The sequence below is a fragment of the Mirounga angustirostris genome, unplaced genomic scaffold (assembly GCF_029215605.1).
Source record: "Mirounga angustirostris isolate CCGP_5_RB_7025 unplaced genomic scaffold, mMirAng1.0.hap1 SCAF_6, whole genome shotgun sequence".
NCBI classification, from domain to species: Eukaryota; Metazoa; Chordata; class Mammalia; order Carnivora; family Phocidae; genus Mirounga; species Mirounga angustirostris.
Window position 1 is genome coordinate 90,632,745 of NW_026991714.1, and position 21,643 is coordinate 90,654,387.

The window sequence follows — 21,643 nt, forward strand, 5'->3', positions numbered from 1 at the left end:
TCTAGGGAGTAATTATAAGCATCCTTTGGAAAGACTGAATAAAAACATTACCATTACTCTCTCTTACAAAGAGGCTTAGGGCATAAGTAATTCAATGTGTTGTCATGGGACAACCTACAGCTGAAATGATTTTTTGTAAAATAGTATCTGGATTGGGAGAATGGTCCGATTTCAGAAAGAATGTTATTTTTCTCTTAAGAGAAAAGAGCATACCACTGTTTTGTTTTGTTTTTAAATTAATTTCCTAACTTAGGAAATTTCCAAAACAAAGAGCTGGCCAAAATGGAACATATGGGTGCCCAATTTACAGTTTTTTTTTTCTGTAGCAACAATAGACTCAATTTTCAAAAGGCAGAACAGCTCAAGATTGAGAAAGTATGCTCTTCCATACCTGATCTTATCCATTATCTTCAACACCTTTTGCTCGGAACATTTATTGTGGTGTTATCAAAAGCATGCAAATATGCAGACCTATAAATTTATAGATCATACCGAAGCATGCTGCCTAGTATCCACCCAAATAAAGTAAAGAAGAAAGTCCTCCTGTTATTCCATTTAAGTAAGGGCTGACATTTCATCCATGAACTTTTCTTATCAATCCTAGGTTCCTAGAGTCAGCCTGTGTATATCATGAAGTGCTCCTATGAATTAAAACGTTAAGGGCAGAGCATCAGATTTACACTGATTTACATCTGATATTGATTTTTGTGAATGTTGGTTAGATTACAGGTGTGCTATAAGGTCAAAGGACAGAGAGGCTCTATCATACCTATCTTCTGACTTCATCAAGACCTGACCTCCCCACCAAAGGAAACATTTAAAAACAGAAAAAGACCAAGGAGGCACTGCTTTAATCAAAGGGTCTTATCTTTTCTGAAAAGGATCCACAGAAATGCAGTACCTGTTTCACCCTGGATGGAGATGGGTGGGGACTGGGCAGATGGGGGTCAGGGATGGGAGGAGGCCCTCCACTTTGTCTTTTCATGCATTTTGATGGTAGAACCATGTGAATGTATTACCTATTCAGAGTTTAAATAAACACAATATAAAAATTTTAAAAAACAGCACCCCCCCAAAAAAAACCCCATAGGGTCTTCTCACTGTTAATACTACTATGAAAATTTAGAATATTTTGATAGTTATGGTAAAATATTATTTGAAACAGACTTTGCTTCTTGATAAACACAGTTTGTGCCTTATATTACAGAATAAAGACAGAGAAGGAGAAAAGACTGAGGGCTGTCATTTGATGTGGCAGTTTGAGATTTTCCAATTGCAAACACTAGTAATCCTTGTTGACATATTTAGCACAAAGTATGAAGGACTTAATCATTGTAGAGTTCTTTATAATCACAATTTAACTATCCAACCCAATTTCTTTCTCAGGGTAGGCCTAAATCATTTCTGGAATGTTAAGTAATATAAAAAAGAGTTAACTAACTTATTAAGATATAAGATCAAAGCAATGACAAAAATTAGTTTAAAGTAACATCTAAAACTTCTTAGCTTACAGACCCTCAGTTTATAAGATCAGAACTTGATATTGTCCAATTTCATTTTTATTTTCAAGATAAGGAGAATTTTTATATGTAAGGAAGGTGGGGGACTCTCCTGGCACTAGTTCTTGTTGGCTATTACATATTACCTATTTGGTTAAAACTTCACTCAGACAGGGATGCTGTCTTTCTTGAATATTAATACTCCTGTGATGCTTTATGTGCTGACGCCTAAATGGAATTTAATCTCATGGCATTATCGCTTGTCGTTCTTTGTAAGAATTCCTATTGAAAAGCTGCTACCAGGAGTTATCATGGAAACCCCATTGTGCTGCATGGCCATCTTATTACTTATTCTGTCCAAGGAATGACGCGACTCAGAGGCACAGGGGGGCAGGTGTCCAGATGAAGGGGGCCTGCTTCACTGCGAACTGTCGGGGCAGGGCATGCCAAGCACAGCTACAAGGAACAGGGAATTCTGCAGCCCATGTTCTTCTCCGTCACTTCATCATCACTAGGGAATGTGTATAAACTGAAATCAAATCGGGTCAGGATTTGATTTCAATTGCGGATTCTCTCCGACATCGTCAAGGAGGTTTAAAATTATGGCTGCTCTAAACATTGGTCAGGAATGTGTGAAATGTTTAAAAGAAGGAAATTTATTTCTTCTCCCTTGGGGGGATAAAGGAAATGAAAATGGATTAAAGAGTTCTCCCACTCTCTCAGAGCTTAACACTAGTTATTTTCCAGTAAAAAGATGTTTGAAAAGCATGATGCTTTGCTTATAGTCAGCTGGTCTGTATCTCTATCAATGGGCTATACTTGTCAATATTCAACTTTATATCATTCCCTTCTGGAAAAGCATTATTACTCTAAGTAAACCCTCCTAGGGAATCAGCATAAGTGGACCACGTATCAAAGGTCCAACCACAAGGAACTAGAAAAGAATCAGATCAGACATACAAGAAATCACGTGTTTGGAAGCGTTGTGCGGTTGCTTCTCCATGACACTGATATTTAACAGCATCAGCATCATGTTACTATGGCCGTAGTAACCATGGAGGAAGTCGCCCCAATTCCGTGGACCCATAAAATATAGGAGGCTCCTGTTAGCCAAAGATAACCAGTACTGAAGATGGCTGGGGAAATCGAGTACACTTAAAAATGGAAATCAAGGGCGCCTGGATGGCTCAGTTGGTTAAGCAACTGCCTTTGGTTCAGGTCATGATCCTGGAGTCCCGGGATTGAGTCCCGCATAGGGTTCCCTGCTCAGCAGGGAGTCTGCTTCTCCCTCTGACCCTCCCCCCTTCATGCTCTTTCTATCTCATTCTCTCTCTCAAATAAATAAATAAAATCTTAAAAAAAATGGAAATCAAAAGGCCATAGTAAATAATGAAAAAAGTTAGATTGAGACTTTATTCTAAAAGACAAAACTAGCACCTGTAGAAGTTTAGGAATTAACAAAATATTGGTTATAACTGAAATTCATGTATGAGTTCTCAAAATGAACAAAGACTAAACCAAATAGGATTTCTGTGGAGGAAAAGTAAAATTTTTCCAACAAAATCATATGATAGCTTGATGTCCTTTATTTTTTATTTTCACAGCATAAGTAAAAAGACAGCCTTTTTGCAAATGCATTTGCAAACCAAAGACCTCACCTAGGTTTTTTTTTTTTTGGTCATTTAATCTTTTGATTTTCAAATCATTCTCATTTGAAACACTTATCAGGAAATCATCCTAATTCTTCACACATCGCTAGAAAACCACAATCCACGCTTAGTTGTGCACCCAGGGTTCTCCAACACCATCCCCCTAACTTCATGTCATCCTGTGTCTTTTGCAAAACTTGCGGTTTTGTTCTGTAATCAATTTGTTCAGTATCCAACTGCCTGGAGTACAGATGGACAAACAGGAGTACATGAAGGCATCCAATGAGAAGGAACACTTGAGTAAGGACCAGTTTTAAAAATGGTCAGGTTCTTAGCAGATATTTCTGTGTTATGATGATGTTTGCTTTCCTATATAACCTCATTTCTGTGGAGATTGAAATAATGAAAAATTCGGATTATGAGGACCATTTTTAAACCTATTTTAAAGTAAATTCTTTTAGACTGAAAGTCTACCAAATGATAATCTAATTAGAACCTCATGCAAGACTCAGAGCACATAGGAGGTCCTACTGAATGAATCATTAGCTTATATCTGAAACAAAGAATCTGGAAATTTTAATTTGGGGAATTCTAAAGTTTATTCTTTTTTTTTTTTTAATCTGTTTCAGGGAACAACAATGAGGCCTTAGTTACTAAACAGGAATTAAGCAGTATCTCCCTTTTTTCAACTAAATAAAGCACTGAAGTATAATGAACTTTTAAGAGCATTTCCTCATATATAGGAATTCTCATTTCCTTTGTACTGAGACTACTGAGGTACTGAGAGTAGACTGAGCTAGCATCCTAAAATAGTGTAAGACTCTACATTACAGATATTCCCTAAACATTTGTGTCTATGACTACCAGTCCAGTTTCATAGATGGATGACTTTAAAAAATCTCTCTCACACGTAAAGAGGATATATATGAATTTAAATCATTTGTGACAATTTATTCATTGAATTGTATTCTTAGAGGATATAGGACTTGGCCCAAAGAACATCTATAAATTATAACAACATTTATTTGCAGTAGAGTTGTAGGTTTACCTGAGATTGTGCATTGACATTGGCTCCATTTGTAACTAAGACTTTTACCACCTCCGCTTGCCCAGCCAAAGATGCTATATGCAAGGCTGTGTTTCCTTTCTGTAAAATGAAAAGATACATCAACTCACCCTCTTTATTTCTCTATTTCAACATTTTATAAAATATGGAATCCCTCCATGTTTATAAGTTTCCCAAAGAGAACATGGTTGACAAGTATCTCATGAGAAGCTTGCCCTGATTCTTATCAAGGGCTGAATCCTCACTGAATTTGTCAAGTGACATAAAAAGCATTAAATGTGGGATACTGACCTTCGTAGCTGCATCCACATTGGCTTCTCTCTGTAGCAGTTCAGAAACAACTTCTACATGGCCTTCTTTGGAAGCAAGATGGAGAGCGTTCAACCCGTTCTGATTAAGAGTGAAGGGAAAGCTTTACTCAGCAGGTTGAGAATAGAGCAGCAAACTTTAGTCTACTTAGAACTCTGAAGATCACGGGGCGCCTGGGTGGCTCAGTCGTTAAGCGTCTGCCTTTGGCTCAGGTCATGGTCCCAGGGTCCTGGGATCGAGCCCCGCATCGGGCTCCCTGCTCCGCGGGAAGCCTGCTTCTCCCTCTCCCACTCCCCCTGCTTGTGTTCCCTCTCTCGCTGTATCTCTCTCTGTCAAATAAATAAAATCTTTAAAAAAAAAAAAAAAAAAGAACTCTGAAGATCATAACCCACCAACAATTACTTGTATGTATGCAGTGCTGAAACTTGAATTAGGAATAAAGGTAGTTAAAATTTAGGTGGGTTGTTCTGGTATCATTATTTACTAAATTTTAGGAATTATTAAAGGACGCCTACCTGCATTTCTGAATGCTCCTTTAACAAAGCAGAGTCATTTGAAAATATGAAAAAACAACAACAACAACAACAACAAAAAACAAAACCACCCAAACTGGCAAAAAAAAAAGAAAGTCTTGGTAATAACTAATGAAAGATTCAAGGAGTTTATAGTCTGGATGTTTAAAATTTTAAGTCAAAAATCAAACAGCAACAATAACCACAACTAACCTGATTGCAAATGTTGATGTCAACCCCATTTTTTATGTAGTCAAGGGCCTTTTCTAGGTGTCCAGCTCGAGCTGCTCTTAAGTAACTTGCATTGGCATCAGACTAAAATAAAAAAGAAGGACATTTTGATGAAAAATGAAACTCATAGATATGTTAGAACTATTCAGCTTATACTCCAAACTAAAAAGAAAGATTTTTAAATTGAACTATTATATTTCTAACATGAAAATACTCTTAAAGGTCTTTGTAAAGTCACCAGGAAAAGGACAAATTCTTGAAAAGTTAGTTTCAAGTGTACAAAATTACCCCTTGTGTGATGTCATAACCGATCCTGAACTGAAAGAGAAAATCTCCCATACCATGTAGGTACCTTAAATCAACATACGATTCCTGGAGAGTAAAGAGCAATCCCATTAACTTCCTGGTGGTCTGATTATGAAAATCTCACTATTCTGTTTTGTCAGAAACTTCACATCTATTCCATTCTTTCATATTTAACTATTATAAACAATTTTTCAATTCGTAGCTTCACAAATACATTTAATGTTGTTATACTAGTTTAACAGGAATTTGGAGATGTTCTCTTGGATTTTCCTACAGCCCATAGCCATATGTTGGAACACAGGATGTATTTGAAAAGCATTTATAAATGTCTACCCAAATTGTGAAGCATGCTTTCCATATATTTTCAAGCAAGCTAAGGTCACCACCTGAGAAAACTCTATTAGGAGCATTAGCAGGAGCAAATAAATAAATACACATAAATTTAAAAACAACAAACACCAAATCTGTAATTCATTCACCAAAAACTTACAACTCTTGCCTTTCTGCTAAACTCTAGTACCTACGATTGCAGGGTTGAAACCACCTACTAGTGAAATCTTTAACAGAAAGGAAAGACTTCAGAGTTGGATCTGCACAATTTGGAAAGGAGTCCTCATCCGTGCAGGACACCACAGAAGCAGGTTTTCCTGAAAGGGGAGCCAAAACCATCTGCCGCTAGTTATCAATGCAATCATGCAGGGTGTGGCTTAAATAACAGAGGAGATTGTCTTCTTTCAGCCATTTGGAGAATCCCTTCAAAGCCCCCGTTCACAGGCCACCTCATCTGGAAAGCCTTCCCAGACCTCCCGGGCAGAGATGAATGCTCAGTGCTCCCACAGCATTAATTTCATTAAGCCCTCTTGGTATTTCTCACACAGCATTATAGTTTTGGGTTTACCTGTCCTTCTTCCTCCCTAAATTGTAAGCCCCTTGAGAACAAGCAGAGGCAGATCAAGGGGCAGGCAACTGGAAAGCAGACAAGATGCCAATCTTTGAGGGATGCTAATTCATCCCTGGAAATGTAATTGAGCTGAAGGAAATCCCACCTCTCAGAAGGGTCTTTGGTTCTGGTGTGGGTCAATTTAGTTAAGATTTGACTTGCTCAAGTCCTCGAAGGAGAGGCGTCCATCTCTATAGTGTCCACCCTTCTCATGTATAGCAGTATGCCTCTCTGAGGGACTATCCCTTTTCCTCTAAATCAGGCCTTCCCAATCTCAGCACCACTGGCACTTTTTTTTTTAAGATTTTAAGTAATCTCTACACCCAACGTGGGGCTCAAACCCACAACCCAGAGATCAAGAGACACACGCTCCACAGACTGAGCCAGCCAGGTGCCCCTACTGGCATTTTGATCCAGGTAATTCTTTGATGTGGGAGATAGTCCTGCTCGGTGTTGATGTCTACTAGCATTCCTGGCCTTTACCAACTATCCCCTATTTATGACTAGTAAATATGTATCCTGAATTGCCAAATTTCCCTTGGCAGCAGGGGAGGGAGGGACTTCCCAGCTGAGAATCACTGCTCTGAATAAAGAGTAAACCAATTTATTTACAGATTGTAGGCTTCCATAGGCTTAAATCTTTGGCCTGAGTTACCACATGCCTTGACCTACCACAAGCCAGTGACTATAGTATAACATTCATCTTTCTGTTTCCCCTGCAATTAGAAGCATTCTGGCCCATAGCAGGTGCCTACAAATGTCTTGTGAATGAATGAACCAATAAGTAAGTAAATTGTGTGGAAGTAACTGTATTAATTAAAATACTGCCTGCAACACTACAGGAAGTCTTCTTCACAACAACAGCAGCTATTTCAATGGAGAACCTGCTGGAATACCAAGCTGACCGCCAGAGATGATAAACGAAGCCACTGAGTCAGGTACCTGGGAACACACGCAGCTATGGCCAAAATAAAACTGGGATTTGAATCAAGCATGCAGATCATTTAATCAGAGCTTCAAATAAGACAAAGGACAAACCAAAGTTTCCAGGAATTTCAAGAAAAATAAAATACGATTTTTAAAGAGGCTCACTACTTTGAGATGGTTAGGGTTTTCTTGTCTGGTTTAAAGTTCAGTTAGAAACAAATTCCCTATGCAAGGATGGCTCATTGTACCATAAAACATCACCTTCTTTGTGCCTGCTCAATGACTTATCAGTGAATTTGCCCAGAAGGGCTCTGATGCTGTTATGGGAACAAATGACATCAGTCTGCCTGGATATTTCAACTGCCAGAGATAACAACGGTGAGTAAAGCATCCCCAGTTCTGACTTAGAGTGCATAAAAACAGCCGCTAAAGAAGTTCAAAAAGAGGTATCATGATTCAAGGTAAGCCTCTGCATTCATCCCACATCTGAAAAGTTTGGCAATTGTATATACCGTCCATTTACCTCTCAGAATTTTCCTACCAGACTCTCTAAAGCAAAGCCAACTACAAACAATATAAACCAAATTTTCTAATTCAGTGGTTCTCTACCTATTTGGAGTTCAGATTCTTTTGAGATTAACAAAAGTTACGAGTAAATTCTTTTCCTCCAACAATTGCACATGTATGCATCCATACACCAAATCTGCATATACACATCAAATCTGCATGTACACACATAATTTGCACACTCATTTCATGTGGTTTAGGATTGCCAAGGCTTCTCATGGATTCCTGTTTAATAACACCTACTCTAGGGACGCTGGGGTGGCTCAGTCGGTCAAATATCTGCCTTCGGCTCGGGTCACAGTCCCAGGGTCCAGGGATCAAGTCCTGCAACAGGCTCCCTACTCAGTGGGGACCCTGCTTCTCCCTCTGTCTGCTGCTGCCCCTGCTTGTGCGCTATCTTTCTGACAAATAAATAAATAAAATCTTAAAAAAAAAAAAAAAAAAGAACACCTACTCTAACAATAAAGGGTTTCTGGCAGATACTTTCACTGTATCTATTTCACCCAGCGACCCTGGTACCAGATAATTCTCTGAGGTAGCTAGTTTATCACCTGAGAACTTTAAGAACAAGAGGAAAGACACAATTTTTTTCTTCACTTTTCTCAGCTCTCTATTACATACAGGCATGCTGAACACACGAATACGTAACAATCAGCCACTGTATACTTCAAAGAAAGAGTATGGGGGGAGGAAGAGGGAGGAAAATACAAAGAAAAAGCAAGAGGAGGAAAATGAAATCTGCCTTGAAGAAAAAAGACGACTTAGGAAGTGAAGTTATTCATGACTACAGAAAAAGAACCAAGATCCTCCATTTATTGTCAAGCACCTGCAAGCAATGCAGCCACATCTTCCTTCCACGAATATCCGTTGAGTCCTGCCAGTGTGTTAGTCGTGCCAACACCTAGGTGCGCGGCGGCGAGCGCAGCAGAACGGCACCAATGAAGACTTGCTTGCTTTCACCTCACTCTTAAACTTTTCCAAATCATGGTGCTTAGGCGGCAGGGTAAATAATGGATTCTTCACTATTTTATTCTCAAATTCTGCCTATAGTACCTATACCATGTTCTTTATTTCCTTAATGCTAAAATATATATAAGATTTTGTATTTGGCTCAATATCAGTGTACTGCACCTCTTAGCTATTATTTCATTAGAAACTTAGGAGTTACTTTTTTTTTTAAGATTTTATTTTATTTATTTATTTGAAAGAGAGAGAATGAGAGAGAGAGAGAGCACATGAGAGGGGGGAGGGTCAGAGGGAGAAGCAGACCCCCTGCCGAGCAGGGAGCCCGATGCGGGACTCGATCCCGGGACTCCAGGATCATGACCTGAGCCGAAGGCAGTTGCTTAACCAACTGAGCCACCCAGGCGCCCCCTAGGAGTTATTCTTACCACAGGCTACAGCCTGCTTTTTCATCTAAAAGGTTCTATCATAACAATGCCTCTTAAGGCCAGTTTTAGATATAGCACTATGGAAGGAAATCAGGTCTCATGAGCTGAGCTCTGCCACATGAAAAGTCCTACAGAGGAGGTCACCCCTAAGGAGTCAGTTGGCATAAAATGAATATAAGCAGATTGGTCAGCATTTTTTCCCCCTAGATGATCAAAGTCTGAAGGAAGAATCTGGAAAAATGATAATATCTTTCATCACCATTTCATGTCTTATCTACTTAGTCATTTTACTAGACAGGAAAGAAATATGAACCATGTGTGTTTTTCAAGGAAATAGCTGTAGGACAGAGTCAAGCATTATTATGAATTAACCTAATAACTCAGCATTCCCACCAATACTGGAATATTGATATTATTCAGCAGAAAGCAGTGATTGGAATGAATAAGCATTTCCCAAGTGCCAACCTCACTAGTAAACTAATATTTCATACAATGCCAGGAGCCACCAGAAGCTGGAAGAGGCAAGGAAGAATACACCAGAGCCTTTGGAGGGAGTAGGGCCCTGTGGACACCTTGATTTTGGACTTCTGGCCTCCAGAACTGTGAGTGAATTAGTTTCTATTGTTGTAAGTCAGCACGTTTGTGGTGGTATGTTATGGTGGCCCTAGGCAACTAATACAAATAAAGTACTATTACTAGCTTCATTTTACAGGTGAGGAAATTGAGCTATAGAAAGGATGCCTGATTTTCCCAGGGACACACAGCTTATGAATGGCAGAAATGTAAACTCAGATAATCTGACTCCAGAGTCTAGGCTGTTAATCACCACTTTAAGAAAGGGCTTAAGGCACCTGGCTGGCTCAGTTAGTTGGATGTCCAACTCTTGATTTCTGCTCAGGTCATGATCTCAGGGTCATGAGATCGAGCCCCACATCGTGCTCCATGCTGAGGATGGAGCCTGCTTAAAATTCTTTCTCCCTCTCCCTCCGCTCCTCCCCCTCACCCACTCAAGCATGCATGTGCAGACTCTTTCCCTCTCTCAAAAAAAAGGGGGGGCTTAATAAGTGCTTGCTCCATAGTTTATGCTTGGCAACTCTTGGTTCATTCATTCATTCATCTTCTATCCATCCATCAGTCCATCCACCCATTAAATTAACTATGTAAGTACTTCCACATACAACAAACATTACTGAGAACCTATAATTCATTTGCCACTGTAACTAGGTACTAACGTTAGAGACGTGAATCAAATTCCTCTGATTTTCTTATTTTTGTTTGAAGGTCCCCAAATCTCCTAGCCACTCAGGTATACAACTTTGGTGTGAACCTTTTAACTGAGGTATAATTGACATATATCATATTAGTTTCAGGTATACAATGTAATGACTTGATATTTGTATATATTATAAAATGATCACCACAGTAAGTCTAGTTAACATTGGTCACCATCCACAGCTACAGATCGTGTTTGTGTGTGTGTGTGTGTGTGTGTGTGAGAGAGAGAGAGAGAGAGAGAGAGAGAGAAATGAGAGGTGTGAATCCTTGATTACTTGTTTCTTTTTTATTCCTTCCCTCAAACTCTCTTCCAGAAATTATGTATATGCTTCCTATCAAATATTCTGTCTCCAAAGGCTTTTATAGTTTTTATCTTCCCTTAAAAAAGTACTTATCAGGGCACCTGGGGGGCACAGTCAGTTAAACGTCTGACTCTTGATTTCAGCTCAGGGTCATGAGATGGAGCCCTGAGTGGGGTCCACGCAGCTGGTAGTCTGCTTGAGATTCTCTCTCTCTCCCTCTGCCCCTCCCCCCCCTTCCTCTAAAAATAAATATTTTTTTTAAAAGTGCTTATACTGTGTATTATACATACAAAAGAATGCATGAAACATATGTGAACAGGTTAGAGAAAAATAAAGAAATGCCAGCATGCCCAGTAAGCTCAAGAATGAAATTTACAAGCTCCACAGACTTCCCTGACCAGCTCTCCAAAGGCATCCTCTGTTCTAGTTAATCATTCTCACGTCTTTCCTCATAGTTCTAACATCTATGTAAACCTCTCTAACCTAAATATTATGTAGTTGACTATCTTTGCATTGTCTATAAGAGGAATCCTACATTATGGATCCTTCTGTGACATACCTCCTTTGTGCACTATTGCGTTTCTTAGAATCATCCATGCTGACATATGTAACTGTAGTCCATATATTACGGCGGCTGCAGAAGATTCCATTATGTGATTGTAACACAATCTTTTTATCCACTGTGGAGTTGATGAATGTTTGAGTTGTTTCCAGTTTGGGTCTACTGTGAACAGGGCTGCCGTGAACATTCTGGCACCAGCCCCGGTGCACACAGGCAAGGATTTTTAAGGTATATACCTAGTATCATAAATGCTGTGTCATTTGGTATGTGCTAACTCAACTTTACTAGTTAAAGGCAAATTGTTTTTCAAAGTGATTGTACCAGTTTACACTTTCTGTGGTTTGTGATTATTGATCATGATTTCATTCATATTCCTTAGAAATTAATCTTTGGGAATTCTTTTAGGCCTGGGTTAATGATGCCATGTTCATAAAAGGACTTTATGATTGCTTCTTCCAGTTGCCTAGAGGCACTATCAACCCAAGATTATTTTTAAAATAAATGTTTGCCTTGAGCATTATTTGTTTTTGTTTTAAAAGACTACACAGATAAATTTAGACCTCAAACTGGTATGGATAGGAGGGATTCCTTGTGGTTACAAATTCTCAGGGAAGATTTTTTTTTTTCCTTCCAGCTGGTGACAAATTGAGACAGGCGAGTTTTTGCTACACTTTCTATGTGGTGGGTTTACTTCCTGTCCACCCTTATATTGGGAGCCACACCCTTCGGGGCCCAGTTTATTAGGGGATCTCTTCTTAGACTGTGCACTTTGGGCATGTTCTAGGCTTTGTCTCCTGTGCCCTGTGTTTATGCAGACACGTGAAACTGGTTCTTGCTTTCATGTCATTTTACCTCTATAGATCCCTTACTTTTGTGCCAGTTTATAAATACACTTCAGAGGACTTAGTTTTGTCATTATCCTAACATCTTAGCTTTCCTTATAGCTGGAAATATGCTTAACCTTTTTTTTTCCCATTCACCCTGCTCTAATTGCTCAGTTCAGACCCTAGCTGTGTGATGCCCAGATCATTCTAAAAACCTCTAGGAGGGGGCGCCTGGGTGGCTCATATGGTTAGGCGTCTGCCTTAGGCTCAGGTCATCCCAGGGTCCTGGGATCGAGCCCCATGTCGGGCTCCTGGAGCAGCGAGGAGCCTGCTTCTCGCTCTGCCTCTGCCTCTCTCCCTGCTCATGCTTTCTCTCTCTCTCTCTCTCTCTCTCTCTCTCTCTCTCTCTATCTCTGTGTCTCAAATGAATAAATACAAAACAAAACAAAACAAAACAAAACCACCTCTAGGAGGTTGTAGTCAGTACATTATCCCTAGTTGAATATTCCAGAAGTACTGAACACTGTTCAGGAGCTCACTGAGGAGCCGCTGGGGGTTCTGAGAAAATCATGACGAACGGCTGCAATTCAGCAGTTCAGAAACTTCACTAAGCATTTTATGTATATTATTTTTATACAAGCATTTTTAGTGTTTATTTCTTAAAAATTCAGTCAGGGCAGGAACCTTCATGACAGGTGAAAACCTGAGTTCCATAAAAAGTAAGTGGCTTGCCAAAGGTCACACAGCTAATAGGTAAGCAGCCAGGATTGAAAGCCAGAACTGCTTGAGAAAAGCCCAAGCTCTCTCCTCTACTCCAGCGGTCTGTGCAGCCCTGGCAGTCAAAAATCCTGAGAGCAGGGCGCCTGGGTGGCTCAGTTGGTTAAGCAACTGCCTTCGGCTCAGGTCGTGATCCTGGAGTCCCGGGATCGAGTCCCGCATCGGGCTCCCTGCTCAGCGGGGAGTCTGCTTCTCTCTCTGACCCTCCCCCCTCTCATGCTCTCTCTATCTCATTCTCTCTCTCAAATAAATAAATAAAAAATCTTTAAAAAAAAAAAATCCTGAGAGCAAGAGCGAGACCACCTAAGAGGATTGCCTTATGCCTGTCTGCAGTTTCACCTCAGGTAGATACATTGTTAACTGCTTTATCTGTTGATGTTTGACGGCATGCTTCATTTGTAAAAATGTTTCTGCTTTTAAACCAAAATATTCCTGAACTAAAAACAGGAATGCTGATTTTGAAGGCCATCTAGACAGCTTTTTATTCCTTAAAGGCTGAATATTTCTAGATAGTCCCCATGATTTCCTGGCACATCCCTTTGCCAGTAATGCTGACCACCAGCTCCACAGGTGATCCCAGCAAGCATCACAAAAATCGGGTGCTTTGCCCCCGCTTCGCTCCCCCTCTTCCACCAAGAGATCCAGCAACTCAATCCTAGACCAGCTCAAATGTCACTTCACCTGTGCAGTCTTCCTCCACAAACACTACACATGATTCCACCCTCGGGATTCCTACAGCACTTGGTCTGTTCTGCTCAGGTACCGGCTGTCTATCAAGATGGACTACAATCCCTTTTCGGGCAGGTCCTTGTCTTGTTCAGGGCTGAGTTCTACATAACAGAATCCCGGAAAATGCTGAATGAAGAAATGCAGATCCCTTGCATGGTCCAATGCTCTAACTATTCCTCGAGGAGCAAAAACCTACATCAACTTAATTGGCCCCCCCAAAAAGTCTGCTTTCTTACTACCTCTCCATTTTACCAAAGAAAGGTTAAGAGTCTAGTGACAGACTTAGGGGTTTTTCCGCACTTGAAGAGAAGATAAAGGGAGTGGTGCTCAGTGGGTCTGAGATTACTCTGGTTCCCTAATTCACCTTGGGCAAAGTACCCGATTTTTGTGATGCTTGCTGGGATCACCTGTGGAGCAACGTATTTGTTTTGGCAATAACTGTCAGAGAGCTCATGCAGGTGAGGTCTGCAATCTACTGTACTTCGTGAATCAGAAGGCATTTAAGTGCTCTGATATCTAATAACATAGTATCATGACCAACAATGATTGGACACCTATTATATGTGGGGCATTTTCCATATATTGCCCCACATTCATTCTTACAGTTGTGTGAAGTCTGTGTTTACTATCATCCACATTTACAGATCAGAAAGTCAGGTTAGGTAACTTACCCAAGGGCATTTTTCTAGAAACTGACAGAGGCAAGATTCGATTCATATCTCCCTGGTTTTAGAACTCTGCCTTTAATCTCCACTCTCTAATGCTTCCTTGCCTAAATGCTCCAGAGTAATATAAAAGAGGAAGAAGAGCTTACATTTGATGAGTAAAGAAGTAAAGAAAGAGCAACAACATTTATTTAGATTCATCGGAGTGACAGGTACTCTGCTAGGTTCTTTCCAGATACTGCTGGAGTGTGGTCATTGTTCTTCTAACCGACATCTGTCCCTCACCTTTCCTTTTGTCAACACAGGATGATGCCCAAATACAGATGCCCCCACTCCTACTGGTAATCAGTTGTGGTTTTCTTCTCACATGTTTATGCCAGTGGTCCTGGTTGTTGTAATTACATAATTTAATTAGGTACTATTTAAAGTATAAAATAGTGCAGAGACAGAATATTTTTATGAAAACTAAATTAAATGCTTTGGAAAGACTTATTAGAAAGAAGTTCCTAAAAATATTCCTGCTGAATCAGATATGAATGAGATGACGGTAAGAGACTAAAATAAAAACCAGAAAAATCCAGAAAGATTCTATACTCAGATTACTTCACAGATTGCTTTAATCTCTAGTTTTCCTTCAAAGAGACTGAAACTGGGACTCCTAGAAAGAGCATTTATGGTATAGAAGGCCAAAGAGAATTACAATCAGGGGATCCACACTCAGAGAAAAGGCTTCATCTTTATATCTGCCTTGGGAAAATGGATGTACTTTTCTGTGACTTACGGTAACAATCAAATATTTACCAAATATATGTACCTTTTAGCATTCCTGGCTATTAGTTATTTTTTTTTAATTAGCCAAATAACTACTAATAAAAATTTTGCTGAATAAAAGGCCTTCTGTTAATCATTCTTTCTATTCTCAAGAAGTTAATTTCAAGAGGATTCGAAGACACCTCTAATAAAGCTTTTTTTTTTTTTTTTAAAGATTTTATTTATTTATTTGACAGAGAGAGACACAGCAAGAGAAGGAACACAGGCAGGGGGAGTGGGAGAAGGAGAAGTAGGCCTCCCGTGGAACAGGGAGCCCGATGCGGGGCTCAATCCCAGGACCCCGGGATCATGACCTGAGCCAAAGACAGATGCTTAACGACTGAGCCACCCAGGCGCCCCTAATAAAGCTGCTTCTAATAAAAACCTCCAGAAGCATTTTCTAGGTGGCCAGATCTAATAGACCTGTTGCCTGGTCATACCTCAGAAAATATGGCCCAGAAAGAGCACCAATGTTATGATCTTCTCACACTGGATGCACTGATTCAAATGTGAATGGCAGCACCAGGTATATCTATGCAGACACATCAGAAAACAAATAAATCTGTTTACTTAAATCCACATTCTTAACTTCTCTGCACGGTTGTGCTAAAAGTGAAATCACAAGTCTGGGTCTTCAAGAAATCAATATTAGGTCTCTCCTAACCAGTAAAACAAATCTTCAAAGTGGCTATTATGTTTATTCCATCACCAGGATTGGGGGTTCATAATCAATATGGGGTTTAACATCCAGCAGTTTAGCAGTGATGTCTACTTGGCCTTGAATCTGAGGATACAGTCATTGCTTTCAGTGATCTTACAGTCTGGCTGTGCAGGCTGGAGCTGGCATGTGGAATGACATTTTATGGTAGCAGAACCTACAGAAGATGATGAAGTCCACAGACGCTATTGAGAAAAGCCATTTCTGCATACTGAATATGGCTGGGAAAACAGCTAGCAGGAGGAGACGTAGGAATTCTAGCAGGGCTCCAGTCAGTGGGGAAAAGAAGAAAGGAGGGATGCCTGGGTGGCTCAGTCAGTTAAGCATCTTCCTTCAGCTCAGGTCATGATCCCAGGCATGGAGCTCCCTGCTCAGCCAGAAGCCTACTTCTTCCTCTCCCTCTGCCCATCCCCCTGCTGGTGCCCAAATAAATAAAAAGAAGAAGAAGAAGAAGAAAGAAGAAAGAAGAAAGAAGAAGAAGAAGAAAGAAGAAGAAGAAGAAAGGAAAAGTGAGCAGAGATATAGAAATAACAGGGTTTCAGGATTGGCAAATAAACAATTTCTACTGAAAAAGGAAGGCCCCTGGAGAGAATGGTAAAGGAGAGGTTCCCAGAAGGTTTGGAATGGCATTGAAAGCTGACTTCATCATAAAGATATCAGGAGCCAGCGAAAGGTTTTGCGGAGTGGGAAGAAATCGTTAGATCTGTATTTTAGCCCAATTAATTGACAGCAGATTCATGTTGGAGAAAATGGAGACAAAAGGAGGGGTAGACAAATGGTTGTCAATCTATTATGCCTGAAGGATCTCCAGGGGAAGACTTAAACAAATAAACAAATCACTCGGGCCCCTACCCCCAGAGGTTCAGTTGGTCCGAGATGGGACATTTTAATAAACACAGCTCAAATGAGTCTAATGTGTAACCAGATGTGAGTGCCACTGAACTAGGTTATAATAAAAATATGGCTCTGTGTGACAATGACAAATACCGTATGATTTCACTTATATGCAGTATCTAACATACAAACAAACAAAGAAACAAATAAAAACCAGACTCTTGAATACAGAGAACAAACTGGTGGTTGCCAGAGGGGAGGTGGGTGTGGGGGATGGCTGAGATAGATAAAGGAGACAAAGACGTAGAGACCTCCAGCTGTGGAATAAATGTCAAAGACATGAAAAGTACAGCATAAGAAATATAGTCAATAATATTGTAATAACATTGTATGATGACAGATGGGGACTCTACTTACCTTGGTGAGCACAGAGTAATGGATCGAATTGTTGAATAAATATGCTGTACACCTGAAGCTAAAATAATATTGTATGTTAATTATACTTCAATAAAAAAAGAAAAAATATGGCTCTATGTGATATGGATATTTGGGGGCAATAGCAGGTGGAAAGGAAAAGAAAAGAATGATGTGAGGGGCATTCTGAAGGTCTGCTGACAGATTTTTAATCTCACTAAGACAATGTTTAAGATCTGTATGCCAGATTTTTAAATTTTGGCTTTCATGTTTGCCCCCCCCCCCCAAAGAGAAGTATACTCTTCTATACCCCCAGTTTAAAGCAAATTTTTATGCCCAGAAACTTCAGATGTCAGGCTTTTCTTGGTAATATGGGACAGTAATTTTTGGTGAATAAAGTAATACAGATTATTCTCAGTCAGGAAGGGGTTTACACTGTATGGGGGCTGCTTATCAAAATCCCAAAGTCCTCTGTGCCACTGCTCCTTACTTAGTGATTTAATGTCAATTATAGTTTTGAAATATAAGTGGAGCTGCTTTGCAGGACCTCTCAAAATCCAAGATTGATAATGTTTATCAGGAATAAAACAATTTTCGACAGAAAAAAAAGTGACTTGAGAGTCACATTCTTCTGAATTTAGGGCTTTGAGAGTGGACACAGAGCCACGGGACTGCCCAAGCATGTGAAGGGGAGGGGCGGTAACAAAGGAGGGATTTTTATTTTTTATTTTTCTTACCCACTAGACAAGAGCAGAACGGCAGTTTATACCCTGAGACATGGCCATTCAGATAGTGCCCACTCAAAGTTTCCAGATATTTGAGAGTAAGAGATTATGTGCTGATATTTTATAGATCTCCTGCACAGTGATCTAATTTCTGACCAATTTCAAAAGAATGTGATGAATTGCGCAACCCCAACAACTGTGACATTCAGGCCACAATCTGCCTCCTGTCAATAGCCACGGCAGATCTTTCCGAGACGGGTTTTCTCCCCCACCCCTAGCCCCACCCCACCAAGGGGTATTAGTTATCTTAGCAAGTAAGTCCTTTTTAGGTGTGTGTTTTGGGGGGTGGGGTGCAGAGATCCTAAAAGGGAATCTTGTATGGCAAGTGCTTGAAAAAACTCGAACCGTTTTAGTTCGGGAAGATCTTGAGTTCTTAAGATTTCATTCTTTTTTATTTAATTGCTACCCAGTTACTTTATATAAACCAGCGTTTTCCATCTATAAATCAGCACTGGGAGGGGTGGGAGGGGGGGCTTAACCAGTAAGGAAAATGCTTCTAAAGGCTATCTGTATTTGTAATCACCTCTATCAAAACCACCCGAAGGACCAGGCGCTGTCTCCACAGATTCCTTCCCATTGCTACCAGGCTGCCTTTGTTTGTAAGGACTTTGCTTGGAACTAACCTTAGTTCATCCCTGAAAATGAGGTCACTGTCCCCTAACACATGTTAAGCATGGTTAGCATCTTTCCACTGGGCCCTTGGCCAGAAAGGTCCCAGCTGGTGCACATTTCGAATCTTCCAGGGCGTCTGCGCACAGTGACCCCCTCTCACGCTGAAAGGCAAAACAACATTTCCATCTTTATCTTTAAGAAGAGGGGACTGGGAACCAGTTAAAAAAATAAATACAGTGCTGGCAGGCTTTTGTTTTCCTAAAGACAGTGTTTTTAAGAGAGATTTACTTGGCCATGCTGATAAAACCCACTCTCATCAAGTCTGTCTACTACGATCTGGTTTACATCAAAAGGAAGACCCAGAATCCAGGCCCCTTGCAGTGTCTTTTCTCACCCAGAATTCAGAGACCTAAAAATTCTCCTGGAGACTGATTAGAAATAAAAATAAATACTGAGAAGAAAGATGCTTCCCATAGGGAAAAAAAAAAAGCACATCGGGTGTTGGTGGTGGGTGGGAATTTCTAATACTCCTCAATGTGAAGTTGATTCAGTTCGGCTGCAAAACAGGATTTATTTGTTTGTCTGAAATTTTCTGGGAACATAAATAAAGTAAGATTTTAAAGACCAAGTTTCACCTACCTCTCAAGGGACATAAGACCATTTGTATGAAGGGAGGAGAGTTTTGTATGTCTTAATATTCTGTGGTCAATATAGTACTCTTATGTTCTGATTTTGTAATAGCCTGGGACACAATTTCAAACCACTGTGACTTACAACTTTCTTTTAAAAAACTTTCCTTACACTATAGAATTTTAAGGTATCTTAATGGGCTGTGGGCACAGATTATGTCCTAACATGATTGTATATTAGGCAGAATGCTATAAATGATGTTAGGAATAGACAGGTTAGAATAGTTTAACTAAGTAACAGGTAAGTTCCTCCCTTCCCTAAAAGCTCCCCGATAACTGTGCAATGTGAAAGTACTCTTAGAGCTAAAACCAGGTAGTTTATTCCCACATGAACAAAAATGGAGAAGTGTTAATAAAAGTTCCATTTTAGCCAGGGTACTGAATACCAGACATAGAAAGAGATGTAGCTCCTTATCCAAAATATTTCTGAAGTTTAAAATGAAAACAAAATGAACTCTTCACTTTATTCCATTCAAGGACATTTTAGTATGGGGTGAGTTTGTCTTTACTTGCAGGAGAATACAGTTATACAGCAGAGACCCGTTAACCTTAAAATTCATAAACAATTTACTTTCTGTTATTCTAAAATATAAAGATCCAAATAAATAAGCCTGGAAGATAGCCAGAGATGGGGAAATTATTTCTGAAATGTATGTTTTCCAGGTGGATTCATTACCAGGCATGTTTGAAAACTCTGCTGTGTTTGGACATGTTTCTGGTTATCTCTTGGGATGAGAAAGCACAAGAGAAATGGTAATACATTGCTTTGGGGAAAAAAAAAAGTCTATCCACAGCTCTCTCAGTGCTCAGCAACTCAGAACATACAACAGCCCTGGAGAATTTCCTTTTTTTCTTTTTTTCCCCCACCTTAATCCATCACAAAGATGGAATATTAACACGAGGAAGATTTAACTCTTCTGAAAATTTTAATCATTTTTATTTCAGAGAATTATTTTCCCCATTAAATTAAAGCAAGAATGTAACTGAAGGTTGCATAAAGTAGCTAGCAGTTATTGTTGGTTTGTGATGTGTAAATTTTGTCGATGCCAGGTTCTCCAAAACATATGACTGAAAGCCTTTTCCATTTGTTAGGCAAAAGGCCAGTGCTGAACAAAAAAAATGTAGAGCCTCTAGGGTCTTAAACTTTCTCATTATCAGTCACCCCTTCTCTTTTCTTGCTATGTTTCATCTAGTTCATCTGTCTCAATTATTTCCCACATGAACACGTCTTTAAAGAAATTCTCTTTTGCTTTCCCATGAGCGAGGCTGCCTATAAAATACTTGATGCAGAATCCGTATTCCATTGTTCACCCGAGGAAGTGGCTGTCTTAAGTGATCAGGCTTTCCCACCCCTGGAAAAATCACTTGACATGTACCCCACCATGTCTTCATTTATAATTGTTAGAGCAGGAGAGTAATTTATGGAAGTGCCCTTGACTCACCTCAACAATATGTACTAAATAATCTCAAGAGACATAGCCCAGACCTAGTCAACTGGTCAGTAAAGATTCAATATAGTAATGATTAAATCTTAGTCTTAATATATAGCTTTGCTTTGTATTATCAGAAAAAATGTATATTTCAAATTTTCTAACTCATTTTGGTTTTTGAGGTAGGTTGAGGTTACCTCATCATCTCTACTGTATAAATAGGAAACTGAAGCAAAGAGAGGTATGATTTGCTTAACTAGTTGGGAAATTGCTGAAAATAGAAATCAGGATTCCTGGATTTTATGTTTTCTCCCTACCTCATGGTACAATAACAAGAATGAATTGGTCAACAATTTAATGGTTTGAACTAGTATAAGTACTTGGCTGGAGATCTTCCTGCCAGACTCCAATAAAAAATGGGATCTCCAAGGTGTACTTGCTCACCCTTCCTTTCCCGGAACTGTCTTCCATGTTGCAACTCCCTACACGGTTATCCTGAGCATCCTGGGGCACGTGGTGCATCTAAACATCGTGACCCACGCCACACAGATGAAGAGGGCTAGAAGCAGCCAGCTTTGTCTCTTTAGCCATCAAATGAAGTTGTTCTGAGCCCCCATGGGATAGTATTATGCAGCCAAAATTTGGGAGTCTGTGTACACCTTTGTTTTTAAAACAAATGGCAGGCTGTTGCACAGGCTGGCTCAACCACAACAAAGAACTGCGGAATCCCTTAGAAATGCACCTTGTAATACGAAGATACTGCTACTTATCACTTAGGAAATACAGAGCAGTTACTTCTGGCATTACACATGGTAGATTA

At 39.8% G+C, this 21,643-nt stretch overlaps 1 protein-coding gene across 1 annotated transcript in view; it reads right to left on the reverse strand.

Moving 5' to 3' along the window:
• Positions 1 to 21,643, reverse strand: part of ANK3 (ankyrin 3) — a 329,559-nt gene that overhangs the window by 216,417 nt on the left and 91,499 nt on the right. The window contains exons 2-4 of the mRNA XM_064594667.1: positions 5,249 to 5,350; positions 4,506 to 4,604; positions 4,197 to 4,295 (exon numbers count right to left, since the gene is read on the reverse strand). Coding sequence (XP_064450737.1) covers positions 4,197 to 4,295; positions 4,506 to 4,604; positions 5,249 to 5,350 — 300 coding nt within the window. The remainder of the gene's footprint in view (positions 1 to 4,196; positions 4,296 to 4,505; positions 4,605 to 5,248; positions 5,351 to 21,643) is intronic.